The sequence below is a fragment of the Nerophis lumbriciformis genome, linkage group LG11, assembly GCF_033978685.3.
Source record: "Nerophis lumbriciformis linkage group LG11, RoL_Nlum_v2.1, whole genome shotgun sequence".
Classification (NCBI taxonomy): domain Eukaryota; kingdom Metazoa; phylum Chordata; class Actinopteri; order Syngnathiformes; family Syngnathidae; genus Nerophis; species Nerophis lumbriciformis.
Window position 1 is genome coordinate 6,876,901 of NC_084558.2, and position 24,621 is coordinate 6,901,521.

Consider the following 24,621-nt stretch of genomic DNA (forward strand, 5'->3'; position numbering starts at 1 on the left):
CAGATACTCCGTTGTATTTGTATTTATCTCAAAATCATTACAACGGTATCATCAACATTAAAGGATTTTTGTCAAAACCGCACGTTTGCCACTACTGCTACAGAGGGTACATCAAAGCCAACAGACACAAATGCGACGGTCATTGCGTGGTCTGTACAATTTCCGACTGTGTAAAAATAATGACAAAATCAGTCTTTTGTCAGGATTGCAACATGTGGGCACGTACACCTACATGTCTACTCAAACAGGGAAAAACAGCCGGTAATGGGTAAACTACTCAGCATTTGCTGATATATTACGAAGTACCCGTTTCTACAGGTATCGACAATCACAAGTGCCCCAAGTCAAAATGTCGAATATGTAAAGTGGAGTTACCCCACAGTGATACAGAGGCAGCAGGAGCAGGACATCTTTGCTATATACAAAAACTACCAAGTGATGTAAAGCACAATGATAACATCATATTTTACGATTTTGAGACGTTTGTTGGTGTCAACAGTACGCACATTCCCTTTCTAGTCTGTACAAAGACGTTGCAAGGAGAAGAGTGGTGTGCTTTTGGTACGGACTGCGTTACAGTTTTCCTCACACATTTTAGGAAAGCTTGTTATCGTCAATCTACATTTATCGCCCACAATTCGAGAGGATTTGACGGATACTTGATTCTGAGTGATATGGTACAGTTGGGCATAGCTCCCTCTATCATTATGCAGGGGAGTAAAGTTCTCTGTTTTGAAGACCGTGATTTTAGGCTAAAATACATTGACTCGGTTTCCTTTCTTACCATGCCACTCAGTGCCATGCCTAAAGCGTTGGGACTCGATGATTGCTGGTCCAAGGGGTATTTTCCTCACAAATTTAGTTCGGAGGAACATTTAAACTATGTAGGAAAATACCCCCCAATCAGCAATTACGGAGTAGAACGCATGACGGCCGACGAGTGGGACAAGTTTGAGACGTGGTATCGTAAAAAGAGCCGGGAGGTCTTTGATTTTCAAAAACAAGCGGTACATTACTGCAAAAACGACGTCGACGTTCTTCGTGCAGGATGCCTCAAATTTAGAGCTGAGTTTATGCATGAGACGCATGTTGATCCTTTTAGCCGTATTACCATAGCGTCAGCCTGCATGAAGGTGTTTGTGACTAATTTCCTCGAACCAGACTCTCTAGCCATACCTTCCCCGGATAACTACCAAGGGACGTGTAAAAAATACTCGCACGCCAGCATCCAATGGTTAGAATGGGAGGCGCATCGTCGTGGAATTTTTATACAGCATGCTTTAAACAAAGGAGAAAAACAGATGGGGTCATACTTTGTAGACGGATTTGCTGTAATCGGCGACAAACCGTTTGTCTGGGAATTTCAGGGATGTTTTTATCACGGATGCCCGACGTGTTTTGAACCCAGTGCCGTATGTCCTTTGACAAACACTCGTTATGAAGAGTTGCACAGGATTGCCGAGGAAAAAATGGAGGCGTTAAAGCGCGACCACAAGGCCAACATTATTATCATCAGAGAGCACGAGTGGAATGAGATGAAAAAATCACAACCCAGGGTGATAAACTTTCTCAAAACTCACAATTTCCCCGAACCTCTCATCCCACGAGATGCTCTTTTTGGGGGTAGGACGAGTGCCTTCAGCTTGAGGCACACGGCAGGTGAGAAGCAGCGTGTATTGTATGAGGATGTCACCTCTCTCTACCCGTACGTCAACAGCGCATTTCCTTACCCATTGGGTCATCCCGTCATCATCCACACGGATTTTGAGGACGTTCAAAACTATTTTGGTCTGGTCAGAGCTATCGTTCACCCTCCTCGAGGTCTCTATTTTCCAGTGCTACCCTACAGAACGGCCAAAGGCAAACTAGTGTTTACACTTTGTCGCACATGCGCCGAAAACAATAACCAACAGGGACCTTGTGAGCATGATGAGGAAGGTAGGGCGCTGACGGGAGTCTGGGTCACGGTTGAATTTAACAAAGCTCTGCAGTTGGGGTACAGAGTCGATAAGATTACGGAGGTATGGCACTTTGAAAAGCAGAGCGGTAGCGTCTTTACGGGTTATGTTCAAACTTTTCTAAAGGGGAAGCAAGAAGCTTCGGGGTATCCTAAAGAAGCCGTCGATGCAGAAAGCAGGGAAAAGTACATTCGCGAATATCGTGAAAATCAGGGAATACTGTTGGATGCTGCAAAAATCGAGGTCAACCCCGCCAAGAGACAAATGTCAAAACTCTTTTTAAACAGTCTTTGGGGAAAGTTTGCGGAGAGGCACAATAGAACTCAGACCACCTTGGTGAAAAAAAGTGAAGAATTTTCCAACTTTGTATTTTCAGGAAAATATACGGTTGAATATTTCTCCTTTCTCAGCGATAAGATTGCTATGGTACAGTGGAGATACGGCAAAAACAGCGTGGTGCTTCCCGGTAACACAAACAATGTATTTATCGCCGCTTTTACCACCGCTTACGCACGCTTGAAAATGTATGGTTACCTAGAGAAGCTGCAAGAGAGAGTTCTTTACACAGACACCGATAGTTTAATCTACACGGTAAACGAGGGGGAAGCTTCTCTGGAGACGGGCTCCTATCTAGGGGATTTGACGGATGAGTTGGGTGGCGACAGCATTCAAGAATTTGCCTCTGCCGGTCCAAAGAGTTATGCCTACCAAACCCTACGGGGTAAAAAAAACTGTGCTGCGTGCCAAGGGAATTACTCAAAACAGAGTGTGTTGTGAGAGGGTCAACTTTGACAGCGTCAAAGATTTGGTAGAGGGATATCTACAGGGAGAGAAAACGGGTGAGATATACACGCCTCATCATCAAATTGCTCGTGATAAAAGGGGCTTCCTTTTAAAAAACACTTCATTCGAAAAGAAGTTTAGAGTAGTGTATGACAAAAGACGTCTCTTTCCTCACGGGAAAACTTTACCGTTTGGGTATTAGAGAAGGAAAAAAAAATGGACAAAATGGAACAAGTAGACTTTGATCCTAGATTGTATACACCTTTTTCATGCTTGGTTGTAGGGCCTAGCGGTTGTGGAAAGACTTTTTTTGTAAAATGTATATTGGAAAATTGTGAACACGTCATGAACTCTGTACCCGATAATATTGTGTGGATTTATACTTCTTTTCAACCCATCTATGCAGAACTAAAAAAGATGAATAAAAAAATAAAATTTGTGAAAGGACTGCCTGATTCTTTTGAAGATGAAAACTTGTTTCCGGACGATCAAACTCATCTGGTCATTTTGGATGATGTTATTTTCCAAGCCTCCAATCATCCAGAAGTGGTGAAAATTTTCACTCAGTATAGACATCATAGAAATATGAGCGTTATGATGCTGACCCAGAATGTTTTTCATCAAGGTAAATTTTCACGCACAATTAGCTTGAACTGTAATTATATGATACTGTTTAAGAACCCGAGGGACAGATTGCAGATTAACGTCTTGGCTCAACAAATGTTCCCCTCGCAAAAAAGTTTTTTCTTGGAAAGTTTTGCGGATGCAACTTTGGACGCTCATGGGTATTTAGTGGTTGACCTGACACATTTTTGTCCAGAACAATACAGACTGAGGTCGGGTTTGCTTCCGCATCAGTGGCCCGTTGTGTAAGTGCCGAAAACATAATTTGAAAATGTCAAAGCGTGTAAAAAGGAACGGACCTATGTTAAAAGCTCTGTACCATGCCTCGCCTCAAAAACGTCAAGACATTCTGAGTTATGGCTCTCCAGACTTTATCCAGACGCTGTGTGAAATTGCTTTAAACATTTTGAAGGGTAATGTGCCCTTATCTCAGTCTCAATTTGCTAAACTTAAAAAACAAAAGAAAATCATCAGACTGCTGGCCGATAAAAGGACCGGACTGAAACACAAACGCCAGACTCTGATGAAACAGTCGGGCGGTTTTCTTTTACCTTTGCTCTCTACAATCGTACCTTTTATAGGGAGTCTTATCGGAGGATTGACCGGAAAAGGTTGAAGATGAAAAAGGCTCAAAAAATGTTTCTCCTATCTCCCCAACAATTAAATCGTCTGAATCGATCTGAGCAGACCATCAGACACTCGGCGGAGGATGATCTGGACGCTAAAATGAGAGACATCTTAAACGAACCGGGAATGAATCCTCATGAAAGAATAAAAATATACAACACCCTGATGCAGAGATACCTTAGTTTGGTGAAGCAGGGGCAACGTGAGGAAAAAAAGATGACTGTGACTTTACACAAGGATTCGACAAACGACCCGTGGAATGTCCCTGAAAAGATGGATAAACCAAGGAACACAGCCGGGGAGTCGGAGGATGTCACGATGATCCAAGTTATAAAAAAACCTCCCTCAACGCGATCGTAACAACGCCGAGTACATTATGAAAAAATTATCCGAGAATGGCATGGGGTGGACCATCAAAGGAGAGTTTGTTCAAAACGGAATGCCGTTACTAGGAACTCATATGATCGATTTGCTAAAACATCTGATGCAATGGATCAAAAGACCGCAGAACCGCCCGCCCGAGGGATGGAGAAATTTTTTAACAGTGTTGACGGAGCTAAACATCCCCGCATCAACCATTCATAACCCCGTAGCACGAGATCAATACAGACGTCTAAAAGCGGGGGTAGAGTTTGAACCGGCATGGAATGAAGAGGAGAAACGGGTTGCTGTGAAAAAAGAAACATTTCTATCCCCTGAGAGGAAAAGAAGAAGTAAAAAAGTGACATTGTCCCCGCATTGGCTAAACCTTGAATGATGTGACAAAACTTTTGTTTCAATAAAATGTTTTTATTCATCAAACGCATTGTGTACAGCATTTTCATTTCATTTCAACGATTCAAAAACGTTTCTAAACGACAGCTTGTGCGTTGCAACTACTACTATTATTCTTATTCCAACTTGTACAACGTTGCAATTTTTTAACCAGGGTATATGCTTCTAGATCATTTTTTACTACATCATCGTCGTATAAAGACAAAACTTGTTCAAAAGACAGTCCGCAAAATCGATGGTACAGATAATAAACACAGTGTTGACCACACACTACGGACAAAGGGTGTTGAAGGTGAAGGTTGTGGTACAATATCCGCTCAGAACGATTTTCCAAAAAGCTCAAAATGCTCCGAGGATAGTAGTCAAAATCGGGAGAAAATCCATAAGAATCAAAAAAAGTGGCGGTCCCATCTTCCTCCAGAGTCATCGATAACCAGTGCTCCCCCGGCCGATGTCCTTCGTGGGTGTTGACAATAAAGTAGGAGGGTGGGGTGAAGGAGCGAGTCAGCGAGACGAGTTGATCCGAGGCCCATACACCGCAGAAAACATCCCCCAACACATGTTGCAGAAGCTTCTCCAATTGATGGTTATTCATTTCCGTCATCAATAATAATCCACCAGCACTTGTCGTTTGGAATCAATTTCCAAAATAGAGTCGTAGCACGCATAAACCACAAGAGTGACCGTGTTGGGTAAGGGCACTCTGAATCTCATTTCCAGTCTTAAAGTTCCGTTAGAAACCCTGGACAGTGCGTTGCTGACCTCCCCCGGATTGAGATTGAACACAAACAACGAATACCCTCGTTCAAAATCTTGTCTGTTGATGCATAGAGGTAAATCCTTCAGATGCCTCCCTGTAGCGGTAAACATGTTGTAAAACTCTCTGACCGAAGCCCCCTGGTTAAATTGAGGTTGGAAAGCTTTGGAGGGAATTTGTTTTCCCGCTTGACAGAGAGTGACGTATTCTGCATGAAAATGCTGGAAATTAAAGGGGGAGAGATCTCTTCTTCCGGTGAAAGCTTCGTGGTTCACCATGCCCAGAACAATGTATTTAGGCATCGTCCCAAAAACCAAATTTTCTTGGGTGCATACTCTGGAATTTTCGGGGATAGAGTACGTTTTCACGCTGACCCGTGACAAAGGGTAGAGGGCGTTTCCTTTGAGCAGGGCGGAGGCATGACCCAATCGTACAGCCGGAGAAACGGTGACCTTTTTTGTGAAGAGAGAGGCGCCCAGCACTTTCAGACGAAAAGTACCGTCCGCAGCCCCCATGAGACAAAAGGCGTCGCTGGCACGCGTGAGTTTGATTCTCACATCCACCGAGTTGAGAAGGAGTCTCTCACTGAAAAGAATGTCGGCGTGAAGCGGACCCAGTAGATGAACCTCATTAGATTCGGCCGTGAAAGCGCTTCTGATGTTAAGCCCTTTGTTGGGCCCATTCACGCCTACTATAGAGTCTATAGAGCCGGCGGTGTCTTTGTAAAATAACCCGGCTGCAAATTGACTTTTGAGGGTGGCTTCAGAATAGTTTAGTAGTGTTTCAATTATTGCTCTGTAGGGGTGAGTGGCACTGGATTGAGAAATCAGTCTATCCCCTAGCATAATATCGCATTGGCTAAAGATGGTGTTTAGAGGATAATTGATGAGACCCACGTTTGCATCGAGGGGGATATTTGTTCCATCGGCGCGGGTGATTTTAACCCGCAGGTAAAGTAATGTGTCGTTCAGATCCAAGTACTTTTCACCTTCTCCCGGGATGAAAAATTCAATAGGGCCCCCGTCGGTGATGGCGGACAGAGGCAGGACTTCTGTGTAGGTTTTATCGTCGATGGACATTTGAGTCATAGGAGCTAAAAATAAATCCAGCTCGGCCATCGTGCATTCGGACGAATTTTGATGTAAAAGAGCCATCTTTTTTTAAAATATATCGCTCGAGACGTCGTTGGTCCTTCTCTTTGTAAACATTTTGCCGACTGATTTTTTTTCTCCTAGGCGTCTGCGTTTTTTATCAATCCTGGAGACACGTCGCCCCGGCGGTCTCTTTCTGGGTTGTCTAGCCAGGACCATTATTCCTCCTGATCCGTCTTGTACTCCTCGACCCATTTTTCCAACGGTATGGCTGAACACGTCGGAAGCGATATTTTTCGCCGCTGTTTTAAGATGAGGTTTGGCCAGGGCAAAACCTCTTTTCACAAAAGGGGATACAAAACGAAACAGCCTCGAAAATACGGAGCCTATCCCACGCCCGTACATCACAGGTGAACCTGCGAAACCAGGTAGGGAACCCCCCACTTGGCTTTCATAATATCCCACTAAACGTAGAGGGTTGTGCAGGGGTTGACTCATTCTCGATGTTGGTGGTTTTTTTACTTTCTGACGGATCTAAAGTGGAGCTTCACGATAGTCTTGCCAAAGGTGAAGTCGACGTATTTGTTTTGATCGGATTTAATCTCCACCCTGATGTTTTCAATGTGATTTTTGGAGACGGGTAAATAGTAGGCAGGGTTAAAATACTTGGTGACAATGTCCCCGTAAGCTCCTTGTACACTCACGATTCTCAAGAGAGGTGCATAAGCGTCGCCTACTATCTGAGGACGCACCACGTCACTGTAACAGTAAAGGTGGTAGAAACCGGCATTTATATCCAATGGATAGGGGGCCCATCCATGGTCAAACTTGATCCACTTTCCAGGTCGCACTCCCATGATGTAAGCCAGGGGAGGAGGAAAACGAAAATGAGTTTGACCCCCTGATAGATAGGAGATTCGCTTTTTAACGTCATCAAAGGCTATCCTCACACCAGGGTCAATTTTTTGTAAAGAATCATTCAGCTCATTTATGAATCGTGTAACATTCTCGTAACATCCTCCTCTCATTTCTTGACGGAAAACTATCCCCTCTTGAGGGTTGCTTACAGGACCCTTGTTAGAACCCTCATCCGCTTCCGTGTTTAAGGTAGAAGAATGAAAAACTTGTGAGTTGTCCTGTGATGAGGCGTCAACTTGTCCAAGGTGTACCCCGGCTTCAGGCCGTTTGAAGGTGAGATAGGTTCCAGCGTTCCCGCGTTCCTGAGGGGGATAAAGCTTATCCCCTTCGTCAACTTGTCCAGGGTGTAACCCGCCTTCCGGCCGTTTGAAGGTAAGATAGGTTCCAGCGTTCCCGCGTTCCCGAATGGAATAAGCTTTCTCCTCTTGGGGATTGCTTACAGGACCCTTGTTAGAATCCTTATCCGTTTCCGTGTATAAGGTAAAAGAATGAAAAACTTGCGAGTTCACCGCAGGCTGGGGGTTCTTTTTCCATTCATAAAATACTCCGTTACAAACATTATACCACGAGCGAGGGTATGAAATCTCTGTTAAGGCCACCTCCCATGAGCCTGCTAAATCTATATGTTGAGTCAAATCTATCTGGTAATGGGAACTTTTGTTTTTTTTTAAACACGTCGAGGCTGGCGTTAGAGGGTAGGGTGAGGTAAAAACCCTCGTAGGAATTATCCATAATGCTCGTTGATCTTTTGTCCTCGAGACTGGGAGGCTCGTTGTTGCATTAGATTGTTTTATACATTTGTAAGGAGGTCGTCGTCCACCCAACTGTTGAATTTTTTGGGCCAGTTTTTCCAACGCACTAGAACTTGTTTTTTTCCACCAACCGTCCGTCGTTTTAAAATTTCCTCCAGGTGATAGAGCTTGTTCTCACTCTCTTTTACTTTTTGCAACTCAGCTTCGTAAAAAGAACCTTCTATTATTTCTCCGTCAAAATCTTTCAGTTTGTATGCGGGGGGAGAGCGAGGGAGACGTCGGGTTATTGTAAACACCTCGTTTGTAAAACTCTGTTCATATTTTTTATCAAACACTCCTCTCACTTTGGATATTCTCACTGTATCTCCCGCGGCAAATTTGTATTTGTGTTTGGACGCTGTGGTTGAGCCGTAGAGATTCTCAAACACTTGAGGGGTATTTTCCAAAGTCACATCATCCGGTTTCATTTTAATACTGCTGTGATATCCCTGGTTGTAGCTTTTTAACAAGTCTTGTAAGACGTCTGGGTAGCGCCTAGTATTGTTGGCTGTAAAATATCTCCACATTCGTCCTTTCAAAGTACGACTAAATCTTTCAACCACCGAGGCTTTGAGATCACTGGCTGTAGAAAAATGTACAATATTGTGTTTCTTCATCAGAGCTTGAAAACTTTTGTTGAAAAATTATTTTCCCACGTCAGTTTGTAGTTTACGAGGGATCTGGCTTTCCTCCAACACTGATTGAAACGCTTTAACCACGTCATCGGCGGTCTTTCTCTTCAAAAACCTCGCATAGGCCTTCTTGGAAAATACATCGATGACCGTTATTAAATAGTTAAAACCGTCGTTATATTCAGCCAAGGCTTGCATGTCGCAGAGGTCGGCTTGAAATTGGTCTAAAGGTCGAGGTACAAAGACTCTGTTTCTTGGAAATTTGATGCAAGCCGGTTGATGGAGTGTATAGGCATCCTGCCCCATTAAATATTCTTGAACTTTTTCTCTTTTGACACATTGCCCCGTTTCATCCTGTACAGCTCTACGGAGTCGATCTACCCCTCCAAAACTACCCGGGTGTGCGGGTGTATAGTACGCTTTTTCCATAGCTTTCTTCATTGTAAAAAGACACAGAGAAATGACCCCGTTTGCTTGGTACACATTTCTTTTATTCATTCATGAGAAACAATACAGTGTATCTAAAACAATTTGTTTTTATTCATGAGAAACAATACATAAAAACAACACAGTGTATCTAAAACATTTTGTTTTTATTCATGAAAAACAACACGATGTATCTAAAACATTTTTCTATAAACTATAAACTATAATCAAGGTTTGATGTAAAACAGGTATACCGTAGGTAAATTTAATCGCATTGTGTAGTTTTTGTAGTTCAAACAAAACATTGACGGGGATGTCACGTCGCAGACGATACATTGTCATATCAACAAACAGAGCATATAAAACAAACACATGACAATGTGAGGGTTGAAAAGACTTTTCTTTAGACCATTCAGCCAAAATGATTTAAAAAATGTCAAAGTCCAAAGCATGAGAGACAACGGCTTTCCTGATAGTTTCCCATGTGGGCTGAGAGCGGGCATAGTCAAGAATGATTTGTAGTTTTTGAGGTCTGGCTCGTTTTAGAATAAATGCTTCTATCACATCCGTCAATGGGTAAATAACAGCATGGTTCTCGACAAAGTATACAAGTTTTGCCCAATAATTACCCATCTTTTTTTTAAATTCTTCCAACACTCTGTCACCATATCCAAATGTCCCAAAATCGTTTCATCATCCGTCACCATCTCGTTGTACATGTCATCTATGGACCCCCAGATATCTTTCTCAGATTCCAGTTGAGACAGCAGAGAGTCGGCGTAGGCTTCAACCCTTGAATCCTCGGCCTTAATACGACGAAGCATCAGCAAGCGTTGAATGGCCTGAATGAATTTAGGCGTACGCAGACTCTTGACGATTTCGGAGTAGTTGTACAGCAGAAAGTCCTGTTCGTAGGGTTCCAGGCATGGATGTTGTCTCTGGCTCGGATGGTTCACCCAGCAGCCGTAGCACTCGTTCTGCCTGAACCTGCAAATGGCCTGGCTGAGGAGATGAAACACGGCTGTTTTCACCGTGCTGGCGAAAAACAACAACAGACCCCCATCGGTTTCATCGCCGATGTGCAATGTTGGCTCCAAGAGTGACGGGGATGGTGGCTGGGCTGTTGGAGGAGTTATGTTTACGAAACAATTCTCCTTTTCCTCCTCCTCCGCATCATTGTCTGGCAAAGACTGTGTAGCGTCGCTGGTTTTCATCCCCCGTCTACCGAGGCATCTGCTGAAGCGACACGGCGGGACTGAAGGCGTCTCTTCGTCATACGCATCCTCGTCGTCTCAGGAGGGTTAAAAATCTCAGCCATGGCTGTATTCATGGTTGCTTCATCAGTCTGTTTTAATTGGTCCTGTGGTATAAAACATGTCTTTACGCGTCTAATTGTCTTGTTTGCCATTTTCTTGTTTGAGAGGTCCTTGCGTTCAGAAAGGGAACCAATGTGGCTTAGTCAAAAATTGCAGGAATGGTTTGTTTTTAAAGGGTACAAAAAAAAGGAACCGATGTGGATTGGTCAAAAAATTGTTGGGGTGGGTTGTTTTCAAAGGGGGTGGAGTCCGATAAAAAAAAAAAGTTTCGACCAATCAGACTATCGGAAGGGTTGTTTTCAAATGGTATTGGTTGAGGTTTCGGCGGGAGTATTCCCTTGAAGGTTATTGGTTGAAACTGAAGCGGGGGAGGTCCTTTCGTACTCCGTCGGGGGTGTGGTCTCAAAGCCCAACCTTCTTCTCGTTGTCACCATACATTTCCAATTCCGACTGCTTCGAAACAAGACGTCTATCTTCTCCTTCATTTCCCCCATACACTCTCGCCATGCCGCTATGGGCACGACCACCACCGGTGTAAACACCCCGCATTCGGAGTTGAAAGACTCCAGGGAAAAGACGTCTGGCTCGGTCAACTGGGGCGGATAGGAATCGCTGATTTTAGGAGCACGGAGACTGGCTCGGAAAAACCAACGACCTGAGGCCGAAGATTTCGTCTCCCAAGTAGCGCTAAACAGAATTCTTCTCTCACTCAACTCATCCATCGTCGGGTAAGTAAACAAGCTTCCTTTTACCCGTTTTTCCATCGGAGAAGGATCATGCCAAAGGACATCGGGCATTGTCAGACTTAACACATCCCAATCCACGGTTGATAGCGAAGAAGCAATTGAAAAAGGGCTTTCGTCTCTTCTCTCTTTCAGCTGAAACAAGCAAATATCTCCTGTCTGATATTTGAAAACATATCCAAAAGATCCAACCATTCCGTAAGCATCCAAGCACCATTTCTCACGCAAAGACTCGGTTGGAGGAATTTGAGTGCGTTTCAAAAAAACTCTACTTTTGGGAGGAGCGGCCAGGTAAGTTTTATTATTTTTATAAATGGAAACTGGCGTTTCACTAATCACGGCTGCTGAAACAAAGGGCTTCTCCATCTTTTCCATTTCCTCTTGGCGCTCATACTAACAAATACTTTGTTATAACCAAACCCATTCACATATATATGTGTGTGTGTGTGTGTGTGTGTGTGTGTGCGTGTGTGCGTGTGATTTTTGAACATTTTGAGGACTTTTGACCACTTTTCCAACTTTTCTCCACCACTCCTCCCTTTGTCGGGGTTCACAAGGCCGGCTGCGGGACTCGTGGGACTCCTCATACCCCCCTCCCTCTGACCTTTCCATAACCCCACCACCTCTTCTAGGGTCATCAATGATTTCTGACACAAGGTGTATCACGGTCATTAATCATTTCTGACACAAGGTGTATCCCCCCTCCTCCCCCTCCCTCTGACCTTTCCATAACCCTACCCCCTTTGACCTTTTGACCCCAAGGTCATTAATCATTTTTGACAGCTAGGTCATTAATCATTTTTGACAGCTAGGTCGTAAATCATTTTTGACAGCTAGGTCGTAAATCATTTTTGACAGCTAGGTCGTAAATCATTTTTGTCATAAGGTAGGGACTTAATGTTTTTTGGTGTGATCTACAAAAAGGTTTGCTTTGTCATATAATTATTTTTAATCTTCATTTAAAACATTTCCTTCTGGTCTATATAACCTGTACTGGCAGTCCTATGGTTAAAATGTTGCATATATCTTGCTTACAGACCATCTTCAAGGCGCCTTTTTGACGGTTTCTTTGTCACGGCGCATGCGCAATCCCGCATGTCATCTGCTGCAAGCACAGCCGGCTTCCTCCGCTAGAAGCTCGCCTGAACACGCCCCTGCTCGCTCTTCCCGCATCCCGGCCGCGCGCCTGCAAGGCAGCAGGCAATCACCAATCAGCGCACCTGGGTCTGATGAGGACAGACAGCATAAACACCAGCAAACCCGAAGATCCAGTGCCGGAACGTAGTTTACTCTTCGTAGTAAGCTTCCCTCTGCGTACTTGTTCTCTCTCTGCCTTCCCTGTGCCCGTGTCTTATCTCCTCTGTGTTCCCCACAGTGTTCCCTCTGTTTCCCGTGATCGAGCTGTGTGCCTCGACTTCCCACTGGATTCTGGGCTGCCTCCCTCGATCCTCGACAACCTGCTTGGACATGGACCTCTTGCCCTTTTGGTCTGACGAAGGATTCATCCAACACGCACTTACAACAAACTCTGGTAACATTTACATTGTTAATTCTACACAATGTCTTGCACCATTCACGTTTAGTAGCATACACACCCCAACACATCATCAGCATCAGCGTAAACAGTCGCCAATAGCAAACATTGGACCAGCGTCTACTGAATGGCAAGACGGGTATAAATAAGGGGATTGATTTATGATACAACAGGTGGGAAAACTAATCATAACTGACAACAGGTGTGTGAGCTCAAGGCTACTAGCAATGGAAATGTAATTGAAGTGAATTAATTAACTCATATTATGTTTTGCATATGGTGAATGTTCATTTTCATCTTGGAGAAAGCAAACCACCAAGTTTAAGTAAATAGTGGTATTTCAGTTTGAGCACATAATAAGATAGTGCCCCTTAGTTTGACATTCGCAGGTGGATTGGATCACTTCTCGTAGGAAAGAGGCCCTAATTGGGACTTCGGAATGCAAAAGTGATAGCCCTATCCTTGAGAAGAGACTACTTGTCTAGCTCAATGCCAACATTTTAGTTGTGACTTAAAGCAGTTGTTTTCCAGACACTTACACACAAACATCTCCTTTTATGGTCAGGGTGTGCTCTCCTGAAGAAGGGGAAGAGTATATTTACAGCTAGAATTCACCAAGTCAAGTATATATATATATATATATATATATATATATATATATATATATATATATATATATATATATATATATATATATATATATATATGATGATTGAGGGTACCCCCCTCATGAAACAGGCCTGTAGAGATGAAATAGTCTTGTGATTTTTTTCCCCACACATACATATATATATATATATATATATATATATGTATATATATGTATACATCCTGAAAATATGCAAACAAAACTGTGTTTGGATAATTGATACTTCAAACTTGCATAAATAAATCTTAAGGAATATAACATAACTTGGCTTCTGAGAGCTTCAAAATGTAATGAATAAAATGCTTAAATTGTTGATAAACAAGCAATTATTTTAATAATTAAATATGGTCATTTTAAATGAATTATTATGATCATTTAAAATGTATTATTTCAAATATGTTTATTTTAATGTATAATTCTATGGCTGGATGTAATAAAGAGTCAGAAAAAATACAAATAAAAATACAATTCATTTTGATGTTTTTAGCAAAATATAGTAAAAATGTATTTAGTTTTTTTTAATTTTTATTAATAATTATGTTCATTTTTATGTAATAATAATATAATATAATAATACAATTTATCTCTCGTCTGGATGATTTAGTCACCCTGTTGTCCTCCCGTCTCTTCCTCAAAGATGGCTCCATGAGCTGGGCAAACGCCTGGAGATGCCCTACGTCAACAATACGGTCGGCGGCCCGTCGGTGCGCAGCTCGTACATCGCCGCTCTCTACTTCACCCTCAGAAGCCTGACCAACGTGTGCGCCAACACGGACGCCGAGAAGATCTGCACCATGCTCATCGGCGGTATGCCAGACGCCTCGTATGGAATAACGTGATTGGGCAGGCACGCTGTTTATATCGTGTGAAAGCGGACGTGAAAAAAGGCTGTCATCACTCAGGTCCGCATGGAGCTGGAGGGGGCGTGGCCTCCAGCTCTGGCTGAAAATCGGGAGATTTTCGGGAGAATCTTTGTCCCGGGAGGTTTTCGGGAGAGGCGCTGAATTTCGGGAGTCTACCGGAAAATTCGGGAGGGTTGGCAAGTATGGTAAAACCTTATGCAGATTATAGTTGCCTGCTGCAAGTTCCACAACATGGAGCATGGAAAAATGTCACAGGTTTGGAGCATGATGCCATGAATGTGGAGGAAAATGACTGTCTCCATGGTGGTGGTACACGCAAAAATCTCCACACGACTGTTGCACTTAGTAGATAGTCCGGAACACGGCCACTAATAATACATACTACTTTTTTCTGTTTGCACACACAATGTAGATCTTAGTAGATCAGGTGAGTCTAAAGAGCAGTTGGTAAATCACCTGCAGCAGTAGCATTTGGAATCAGAGGCAAGGTTCGTGAGCGTGAATTGCTTTCCACGGTTAAATAAGGGCCTCCTCACCTGTGGAGTCATCCACTTTTAGAAGGTGCGGAAAGCGTCAGTTTGCTAACAGTGACGATGGAAGAAACGAAAATGATCCACAATTTGGGTTCGACGAGACCCTGTGTTGGTGCAGCAGGTAATTCGGCCCCAAAGAATAGCCGCAGAGTGGCAGATGAGTCATTTTTGAGAGTGATTGCGCAGCAGTGAGAGAGCAGACAAAGAGAAAACACTCATCACGAGTAGAAAGGCAAACAATTCGCAGCAGCGCCTCGGCATTTGCATCGCTATTAGCGCACACTCTAAATAGGCTTTTATATTCTTCTTTTTAACATTTCAACATATTGTTTGCGCTCGGTGCCTCAAAAGTGGGCCAGCCTTTCATGTTACTTAGGTGAATGACTACATTAGGAGAATCACCTTTTATAAGAAGCATAAACAGAGCAGACATTCAACATTTTAGATTGCTGCTCGTACAATCGCTTAGGGGCCCCTTTTTAACAGGATATTTTCCTGCATAGTGCTGATACGTACTCTGAAATCTCTCTTCAGAACATCTGTCTGTTCTCAGTACACAGATTTTCTCGGTGGTTGGGTTTCATGTATAAATCACTTCTTGGTCTAGTTCCCCCTTATTTGTGTTCTTTTATGTGTGGAGCAGTGGCTCTTAACCTTGTTGGAGGTACCGAACCCCACCAGTTCCATATGCCCATTCACTGAACCCTTCTTTAGTGAAAAATATATATATATATTTTTTCAAATTTAAGACAAAGGTGCACAAAATGAACCATGCGCAAACATCATCAAAGAACAAAACCAACACAGTCTGCTGTTGCCGTATCCATAATACGCCGATAGGGAGAAGTTTTTATTTACACGATGAGTCGGATGTGTCTCGCCCTCCGCGGCGGAGGTTCCACCGAACCCCTGAGGCCGACTCACCGAACCCCTAGGGTTCGATCGAACCCAGGTAAGAACCACTGGTGTAGAGACTCCAGTCACTACAGCTTAAGGTCGCCGGGCATACATAGAATGTTTGTTCCTGGAGCCAACACAAATCTTGGAAAAACAGCTGTCAGATATGCTGCTCCATGGTCATGGAATAATTTACAAAAGGATCTGAGGTTAGCTGATCTGATCACTTTGGGGGAATAACAAGCCATTTTAAAAGATCGAGAAAATGTTTCCATCGGGCACTGTACTTGTTTTTAAGTTGTTTTTACTGAAACATTTTACACATTGTGGCAGTCGAGACAATGAGAGAGCAGTAATTCTGAGCCGGTGAGTCTATTCTCAAACTTCTTTCCACAACAACAACCCCTTTCCCCCGGAAGTGTGTCCCCTTATAACTGGTCACGTCCAACCTATCCACCAATCCCCAATCTGGTGGCGAGAACAATTAGTGCCACGCTATAACATTGATTTTATGTTAATATCCATCCATTTTCTACCGCTTGTCCCGTTTGGGTTCGCGGGGGGTGTTGGAGCCTATCTCAGCTGCTTCGGGCGGAAAGCGGGGTACACCCTGGACAAGTCGCCACCTCATCGCAGGGCCAACACCGATACATAGACAACATTCACACTCACATTCACACACTACACGCAGTCACGGGGAGAACATGCAAACCCCACACAGAAAGATCCAGAGCCCAGAATCGAACCCAGGACCTTCGTATTGTGAGATACATGCACTAACCCCTGTACTATGTAAGTCATTTATTTTTAATTGTGGTGTGTGACTGCTGCTGTTTTTATATGTATTTCTGTAACTTTGCTTTGCTGACCTCTTGGCCAGGTCACTCTTGGAAAAGAGATTTTAATCTCAATTAGTTTTTTACCTGGTTAAATAAAGAATATTAAGTGATTAATGGTCATCCGTCTGTACAATAAGTACACCTGCATAGTAACACTCCCTTTATTGAAAGTGATTAATGAGCAAAATCCAGGAAATCCCCAAAAGCCGCTGCCTGACCAGGGCTCAGAAAATCTGCAGAGACTCCTCCCAACCCCTCCAAGGACTGTTTTCACTGCTGGACTCTAGAAAAAGGTTCCGCAGCCTCCGTAGCAGAACCTCCAGGTTCTGTAACAGCTTCTTCCGTCAGGCCGTAAGACTCTTGAACGCATCATAATAATCCCCTCAATTCCCCCCAAAAATGGATTAACTCGTTGGAATATAAAGACAATATAACATACATCCATAAACGTGGATGCATATGCAAAAATGCAATATTTTTATCTGTACAGTAATCTATTTATTTATACCCGCACCTTATTGCTCTTTTATCCTGCACTACAACGAGCTAATTCAACAAAATTTCGATCTTATCTGTACTGTAAAGTTCAAATTTGAATGACAATAAAAGGAAGTCTAAGTCTAATATGTAGTTTTTATGATTCTAGTTTGCAATGGTGTAAAACTACACTTCATCATACTAAGAGCTGTTTGTAATATCGTGTTTCAGTCAATGCAACCAAAACCCTAGATACACCTCTCAATGTGATGCAGGGCAGTTTTGTGGCCATGCATTTCTTTAAGCACTAAGGGTAGTCGTACTAGTAGTGGTACATTCAGTAAGAGTTTACAGTCCACAGTGGTCATGGGAATACCAAGCTGACCCGGATACTAAAAACAGCCTGCAGTCACAGTTAATTAGAAAAGTAATATGATTAGATGATGTGGATTGGAGAGACATGGAGAGAAGGATTTATTCTGTTCAGCAGCCTCAAACAAACATACACGAGCACGTACAGAAATACAGAATTGAATGAATGTTTTTGTTTTGCTTTGTTTTGTTTTATTGTTTATCTATGCATGGTGCAATTACATGTTCGCAACATGTATAATTTATTGCAAATTATTTTTGTTTTTAGTTTGGCTTTACTTTTGTAGCTGTATGTATAAATAGCACTTGCAGCTGGTTGCATCAGTTCTCTGCTCCTTTGATTTCTTTTAAGTCCTTTGTGTTTTTTAAAGGTGCCATATTTAATAATTTCATGTCAAGTCATCATTAAATGGCCCTGATATGTCAAAAGGCATTAATAAATCATGTTCTTTTCAAATACCTTTATAACTGATAACGGTACCTCAGCCGGGATATGCTCATTTTAAAATTAGATTTGCAGCTCCGAAATATTGTTTTTGTTTTCATTTCGATGCCTCGCCCTCTACCGTTTGACCAATTAGAAAGTCTGTGAGTGTGTCACATCCAGGTTGCCAGTTACACACCGCCCTCTTCGTCGAACTACTGCCACTGGTAAAGTTACTAAACATGTCAGACCTTAGTAAATCTAAAAGGCGTCGTTACGATTCTCAATGTATTCATGAAAAAGCCGGGAACAAAACGAGGATTTGTATCAGGGATGCCTTTGAAAGATGGAGACGATTGAAGGCGGAGAATATTTTTTAATCTGACACCAAACCTGCTAATTTCCTCTTTGATAGGTAAGTAAGGCATTTACGTTTTCTTATTACTTGTAATAAATGGAAATGGACATTTTGTATGTAAACTATATTGTCCAACAAAGCAAGTATGTTCGTGCAACAAATACTTAGCACGCTAGCCCGGTCAATGACACATCGACATATAGGCTGGAGATATTGTATATGCCCGTTAGCCTGCATGTCGATATGTATTCCAACTGACATGGCAGCATATTTTTTCGACAAATAAAACCTATGTGGATATGTTTAGTGTCCGTGCCTATTTCGTTCTCATTATGCAGATATGCTGAGGAAATGCGTTCCAACTTTAACATTTCTGGTACTGTATGTGCATCAGGCACATATGGGGTGGTATTTGCTTGGCACAATACAATTAATTACATGTAACGATTCTCTACTTTGGGTATTGATGGTAGTAGGCTATATGAATAATGCGTAACGTGGGTTGGCTCATAGAATTTCATTCTGCACTGAAAGATGGTGATGTGCGTACATGGAAGAGAATGCAGTGTGTCAGGTTGGATGCAACATGCTGAATGAAATATGGCGGTAATTTTACTGTTGGCCTTGGCTTGCCATCAAAGTAGGCCTATGCGATATATAATATATTATCATACATTATTATTTATAATTATTTCGATGGAGGTCCATGTGGTCAAACTAGACATTTTAGCAGGGTAATGCCAACAATGTGTCCCGACTGCCGACAAAAATATTGCTGCTTAACTTTACAAATACATTTCACTAATCGACATCAGTAAAATGTGGCATAATTACTTACTAAACCATCTTGCAAGAAGCATAAACAAGAGAAACCTACAGCGTAGGTTTGAAGTTCCTTGGAGTAGAATTCGGATTCGGCTGCGTATCTGGCAACCTCAGTCATGGAGAGTGGAAGGGGACTACAGAATTTCGACTGTGATTGCAGTACCATTTCTGGCCACATTACAACATATGGCACCTTTAATGTTTCCCTCTTGTGTCGTCATAGCAAGATGGCGCCCCAGGTGGCCGCCACAGTACTGTGTTCAGGACACATCTGTCTTTGGTTGCCAATCAGGATGCTTTTAATGCCAGCCCTGTCAGGACTGGTCTGGATCATTGTGCTTTTTTGCTTTGTACCTAGACATGCAAAGCTTTCCCTATGCTTTCTGTGCACTTCCCTGCTGCATTATTTAGTTATTTTTATTTAAAAATACATTTATCTGCACTTTGCCTACCATCTATGCATCCTTCGGTCACAATCAACACAACCGTGACATAAAACAACGTTATTAGTGATATATTATTAGTATGATTTCCCTTCAATTAATAAAATATGTAGTAATAAAACATACATTCAAAAATATTTTTAATTTTGCAATTTTGTTTTGAAATATTTTGGTGACACTTTAGTATGGGGAACATATTCTAAGTAACAAAGACTTAATTTAGAGTTATTTGGACACTAGGGGAACATATAAGGGTTAGGAATAGGGTTAGGGTTAGGGTTACTAATAAGCAATAATTCTGAGGTTATTGAGGGAAGACTTTTAGTTAATGGCTTACTGGTTGTATAATAAGGCCATGCAGAAGAAGGCATTAATAAGTACTTAATAATGACTAATTAAGAGCCAATATGTTACTAATTTGCATGTTAATAAGAAAGTAATTAATGGTGAATATGTTCCCCATACTAAAGTGTTACCAATATTTTTAATGAAATTATTGTCAATATCATATTTTTGGAAACAATACAGGCAAAATGAAGCTAGTAATTAACATACTTGCCAACCCTCCCGATTTTCCCGGGAGACTCCCGAATTTCAGTGACTTCCCGGGGCAACCATTCTCCCGAATTTCTCCCGATTCCCACCCGGACAACATTATTGGGGGCGTGCCTTAAAGGCACTGCCTTTAGCGTCCTCTCTCACCTGAAAAGGAGACTATTATATATGTCTCTTTTATCTATAGGTTTATCTATAACCCATAAAGTAGGCAGGCACGGAGCTATTTCTCAGCGTGTGTTTATTCCAGCCGGCACGTTAATACACTGACACACAACATCCGGATTCCCATCATGCATTGCTTCAAAACTACGGCAACATAACATAACAGAGACGAAGCAGAAGAACGAAGAAGAGACATGGTGACGAAGAGTAAGAAGAAGAAGTACGCTTGCAAGTTCCAAAATGATTGGAAAAAATCATTTCAGTTCATCCAGGACAGCTCGAAGGGGAAGGGGTATGATGCCTGCAAATTTTGTAGATCAGACCTCTCCATTGAACACAGTGGCCGAACGGATATACTCATTCATGAACGGATTATTTATATATATATATTAGAAATACTTGAAAATATATACACCCCCCCGCTACCGCCTCTCCCCCCACCTCAACACCCCCCCCCCCCCCACCGCTCCCCATCTCCCGAATTCGGAGGTCTCAAGGTTGGCAAGAATGGTAATTAAACATACTCTACAAATTAACCGTCATTAATTTTGATTATTTATATTATATTTTTGCTGTGAATATGACCACAATATATAACACATCCATCCATATCCATCCATTTTCTACCGCTTATTCCCTTAGGCTCCAGCGCCCCCCGCGACCCCAATCTCAGCTACAATCGGGCGGAAGGCGGGGTACACCCTGGACAAGTCGCCACCTCATCGCAGGGCCAACACAGATAGACAGACAACATTCACACTCACATCCACACACTAGGGCCAATTTAGTGTTGCCAATCAACTTATCCCCAGGTGCATGTCTTTGGAGGTGGGAGGAAGCCGGAGTACCCGGATGGAACCCACACAGTCACGGGGAGAACATGCAAACTCCACACAGAAAGATCCCGAGCCCGGGATTGAACCCAAGACTACTCAGGACCTTCGTATTGTGAGGCAGATGCACTAACCCCTCTTCCACCGTGCTGCCTATATAACACATGTATACCGTATTTCTTGGACTATAAGTCACAGTTTTTTTCATAGTTTGGCCGAGGGTGCGACTTATACTCAGGAGCGACTTATGTGTGAAATTATTAACACATTACCGTAAAATATCAAATAATATTATTTAGCTCATTCACGTAAGAGACTAGACGTATAAGATTTCATGGGATTTAGCGATTAGGAGTGACATATTGTTTGGTAAACGTATAGCATGTTCTATATGTTATAGTTATTTGAATGACTCTTACCATAATATGTTACGTTAACATACCAGGCACGTTCTCAGTTGGTTATTTATGCCTCATATAACGTACACTTATTCAGCCTGTTGTTCACTATTCTTTATTTATTTTAAATTGCCTTTCAAATGTCTATTCTTGGTGTTGGGTTTTATCAAATACATTTCCCCCAAAAATGCGACTTAGTATATGTTTTTTTCCTTCTTTATTATGCATTTTCGGCCGGTGCGACTTATACTCCGAAAAATACGGTAGTTAAACTGAATGAATCAACCCCAGGTCTGTGCTTTGAAACAGGTGCATCCTTCATTCTATTTTCCACCTGTTGTATTTACTGTCTATAAGACAATCTGTCCAGACAGTCAAGGTTAAAATAAATCCAGACTGGTTGGGTAAAGCACTAAAGTCAGACCAGATGAGCATTTAACCCATGTGACCCATCTTTATTTCAAGACCACCATGACCCTGCAAAATAGCGGAAGTCCAGCTGTACTTGGGGACTCTCACTTCCTTCACAGCACAGTGGTTACTTTATTGGACAGCCGCACACTCAGCAGTACTGAGGTCTGTAAAAGCACTTTATCACTCCTTAGGGAGGACGCTTGAGCAATCACAAAGTGACGCTCCCTTTTGGACTAGAAATAAATAAATAAGTAAATAAACCAGGGAAGAAAACTACATTTGTCTGACACTGTTAAGTAAAACTGGTCGATTGACACAGCAGGGGCTCCACTTTGGTGATGCTGGATTGCTCCGAATTGAATCCAAAAGCGCCTGGAAGAATTCCATGGGAGTTCCAAGATGTTCCAGAATACTCATTCGGGTGAAAAATCATCTATTGATCACCAAGCTGATTAAAATGGCGAGGCTTACACCTGCAGCCAACACAACACAATTAATAGAGAAGAATACATGTTGTCTGTTTAATATCAACATGTCAAATGTCTTATTTTACACAACAATTAAAGCTGATGCATAAAGACTACGTCAAATATGTGGGTCTATTTGATCCTGTAAAGCCCCAAATCAAATCAAATCAAATCAAATCAACTTTATTTATAGAGCACATTTAAAATTTACCACAGGGGTAGCCAAAGTGCTGTACAATGAACAGGTTAAAAGATAAAACGAGTACCGAGCAAACACAACACAACACAAACAGAACACGATAAAAAAATAAATAATTAAAATAGAATTAATAAAAACATAAAAACATAAAAACAGGATCACAGCAGGTGTATTATGGGGCGCCATTGCAGGATGGATATCACTCAGTGTTAAAAGCCATGGAATAAAAGTATGTTTTTAAGAGAGATTTAAAAACAGGAAGAGAGGAGGCTTGTCTAACACTCAGGGGTAGGTCGTTCCAGAGCTTGGGAGCAGCAACGGCGAAAGCTCTGTCACCTCTAAGCTTCAGCCTTGTGTCAGGGACCGTCAACAGCAGCTGATCGGCTGATCTTAAGGATCGGGTGGGGCAGTAAGGCTGAAGGAGGTCGGAGAGATAGGTTGGCGCGAGGTTGTTTAGACATTTAAAAACAAATAAAAGGAGTTTAAAATGTATTCGGTAACGCACAGGGAGCCAGTGAAGGGACGCTAAAATAGGGGTGATGTGCTCACGTCTGCGGGTCTGTGTTAGCAGACGAGCAGCAGAGTTCTGCACGAGCTGCAGGCGGGCGAGGGAGGCCTGGCTAATGCCAACATACAGGGCATTGCAGTAGTCAAGACGAGTCGAGATAAAAGCGTGGATTAATTTCTCAAGATCATGTCTTATATAAATAATATAATATAAACAAATAATTATGTGTTCACAACACAATATGCCAGAGACTGCACAGCGTCTCATATTGATCACGCGATTGATCACTGTTGATTTTTCTCTCTGTGCTTCCCTCCCGAATACGTCCGTGCATGCACATTACCAGTCAGTAAGCATTAGCAATGTTACTGCTGTCAGTCATCATAAACCTGAATTATTTGACCTTTTTTGAGCTTTCTCTTCCTGTATTTTACGACATGCATTCCTGGAAAGCCTAACAACCTTTCTGCAGCACATATAAGTGGACAGAAAGCCTGGCAGTGAGGCGACACTGAAGAGCAGACCAGTGAAACACAACCCTCTAGGGTAGAGTGGTTGGAGGTGATAAAAAAAATGAAATAAAAAAATAAAAAAGCAAAGGCGATGATACAGACAGAGGACGGTTAGAGGCTAGTGATCGCTCTCTCATTGCAACACACACGCTTGCTGCACAGCCAATTACAGTAATTAGAGGAACGTCTACAGCGGCTGGAAGATTAAATGCTCAATTTACTGACAGCTAAGATAGCTCATCTTGTCTTCACATGGAGAAGTAAACGTTTAAAATGGAAATTGGCATGAATACTTAGTCTATAGTTATAGTACTATAACTGCACACAACATTGAATGTGAACAATACGGAATCTCTTGTGTTTTTGAGTCGTAATATTTATGGTGGATCATTTTTTTAAACAGTGAAACAAATTCTCACTCATGAATATGTAATTTTAAACTATATCCCAAGACACATTTAATTATAAATACTTTTAAATATATATATTTTTTCTGTAAAAAATGTTGTGTGTTAATATTATTATTTCCCACTTTTTCAGAAATTGTTTGAGATCCTGATCATCTAATGTGGCCTTAGGGCAGGAGTGTGAAACTACCTTATTTTTATTTGTTTTAAATAAGGGCCACATCACAGCTGCAGAGGGCCTCTTGTAACAGTGAGTAATATATCCATCCATCCATTTCCTACCGCTTATTCCCTTTGGGGTCGCGGGGGGCGCTGGAGCCTATCTCAGCTACAATTGGGCGGATATAATGATAAATGAACAGACGGTATCCGCAAGTATTATTCCTAGTGTACGATCAATGTGAAAGGTTGAGTGTGGTTAACTTCTTTTTTACACTTTAATATTTACTGCGTGAAGTATGCCCTGTATCATGTTTATTTCAGGCAAGCACCCCCTCACTAGAGAAAAG

General features: G+C 42.2%; 2 protein-coding genes across 2 annotated transcripts in view; both read right to left on the reverse strand.

Annotated features, from left to right (window-relative positions):
• dcun1d3 (defective in cullin neddylation 1 domain containing 3) overlaps window positions 1-24,621 on the reverse strand; it is a 140,678-nt gene that overhangs the window by 47,174 nt on the left and 68,883 nt on the right. The window lies entirely within an intron of this gene.
• On the reverse strand, window positions 5,370-6,641 carry LOC140679133 (uncharacterized protein F54H12.2-like). The gene has a single exon (XM_072914046.1). The coding sequence runs from the start codon at window positions 6,639-6,641 to the stop codon at window positions 5,370-5,372; it is 1,272 nt and encodes a 423-aa protein (XP_072770147.1).

Bases quoted from the DNA above. Each gene is read 5' to 3' on its own strand.
- LOC140679133 (XM_072914046.1), bottom strand. From the start codon at position 6,641: ATGGCCGAGCTGGATTTATTTTTAGCTCCTATGACTCAAATGTCCATC.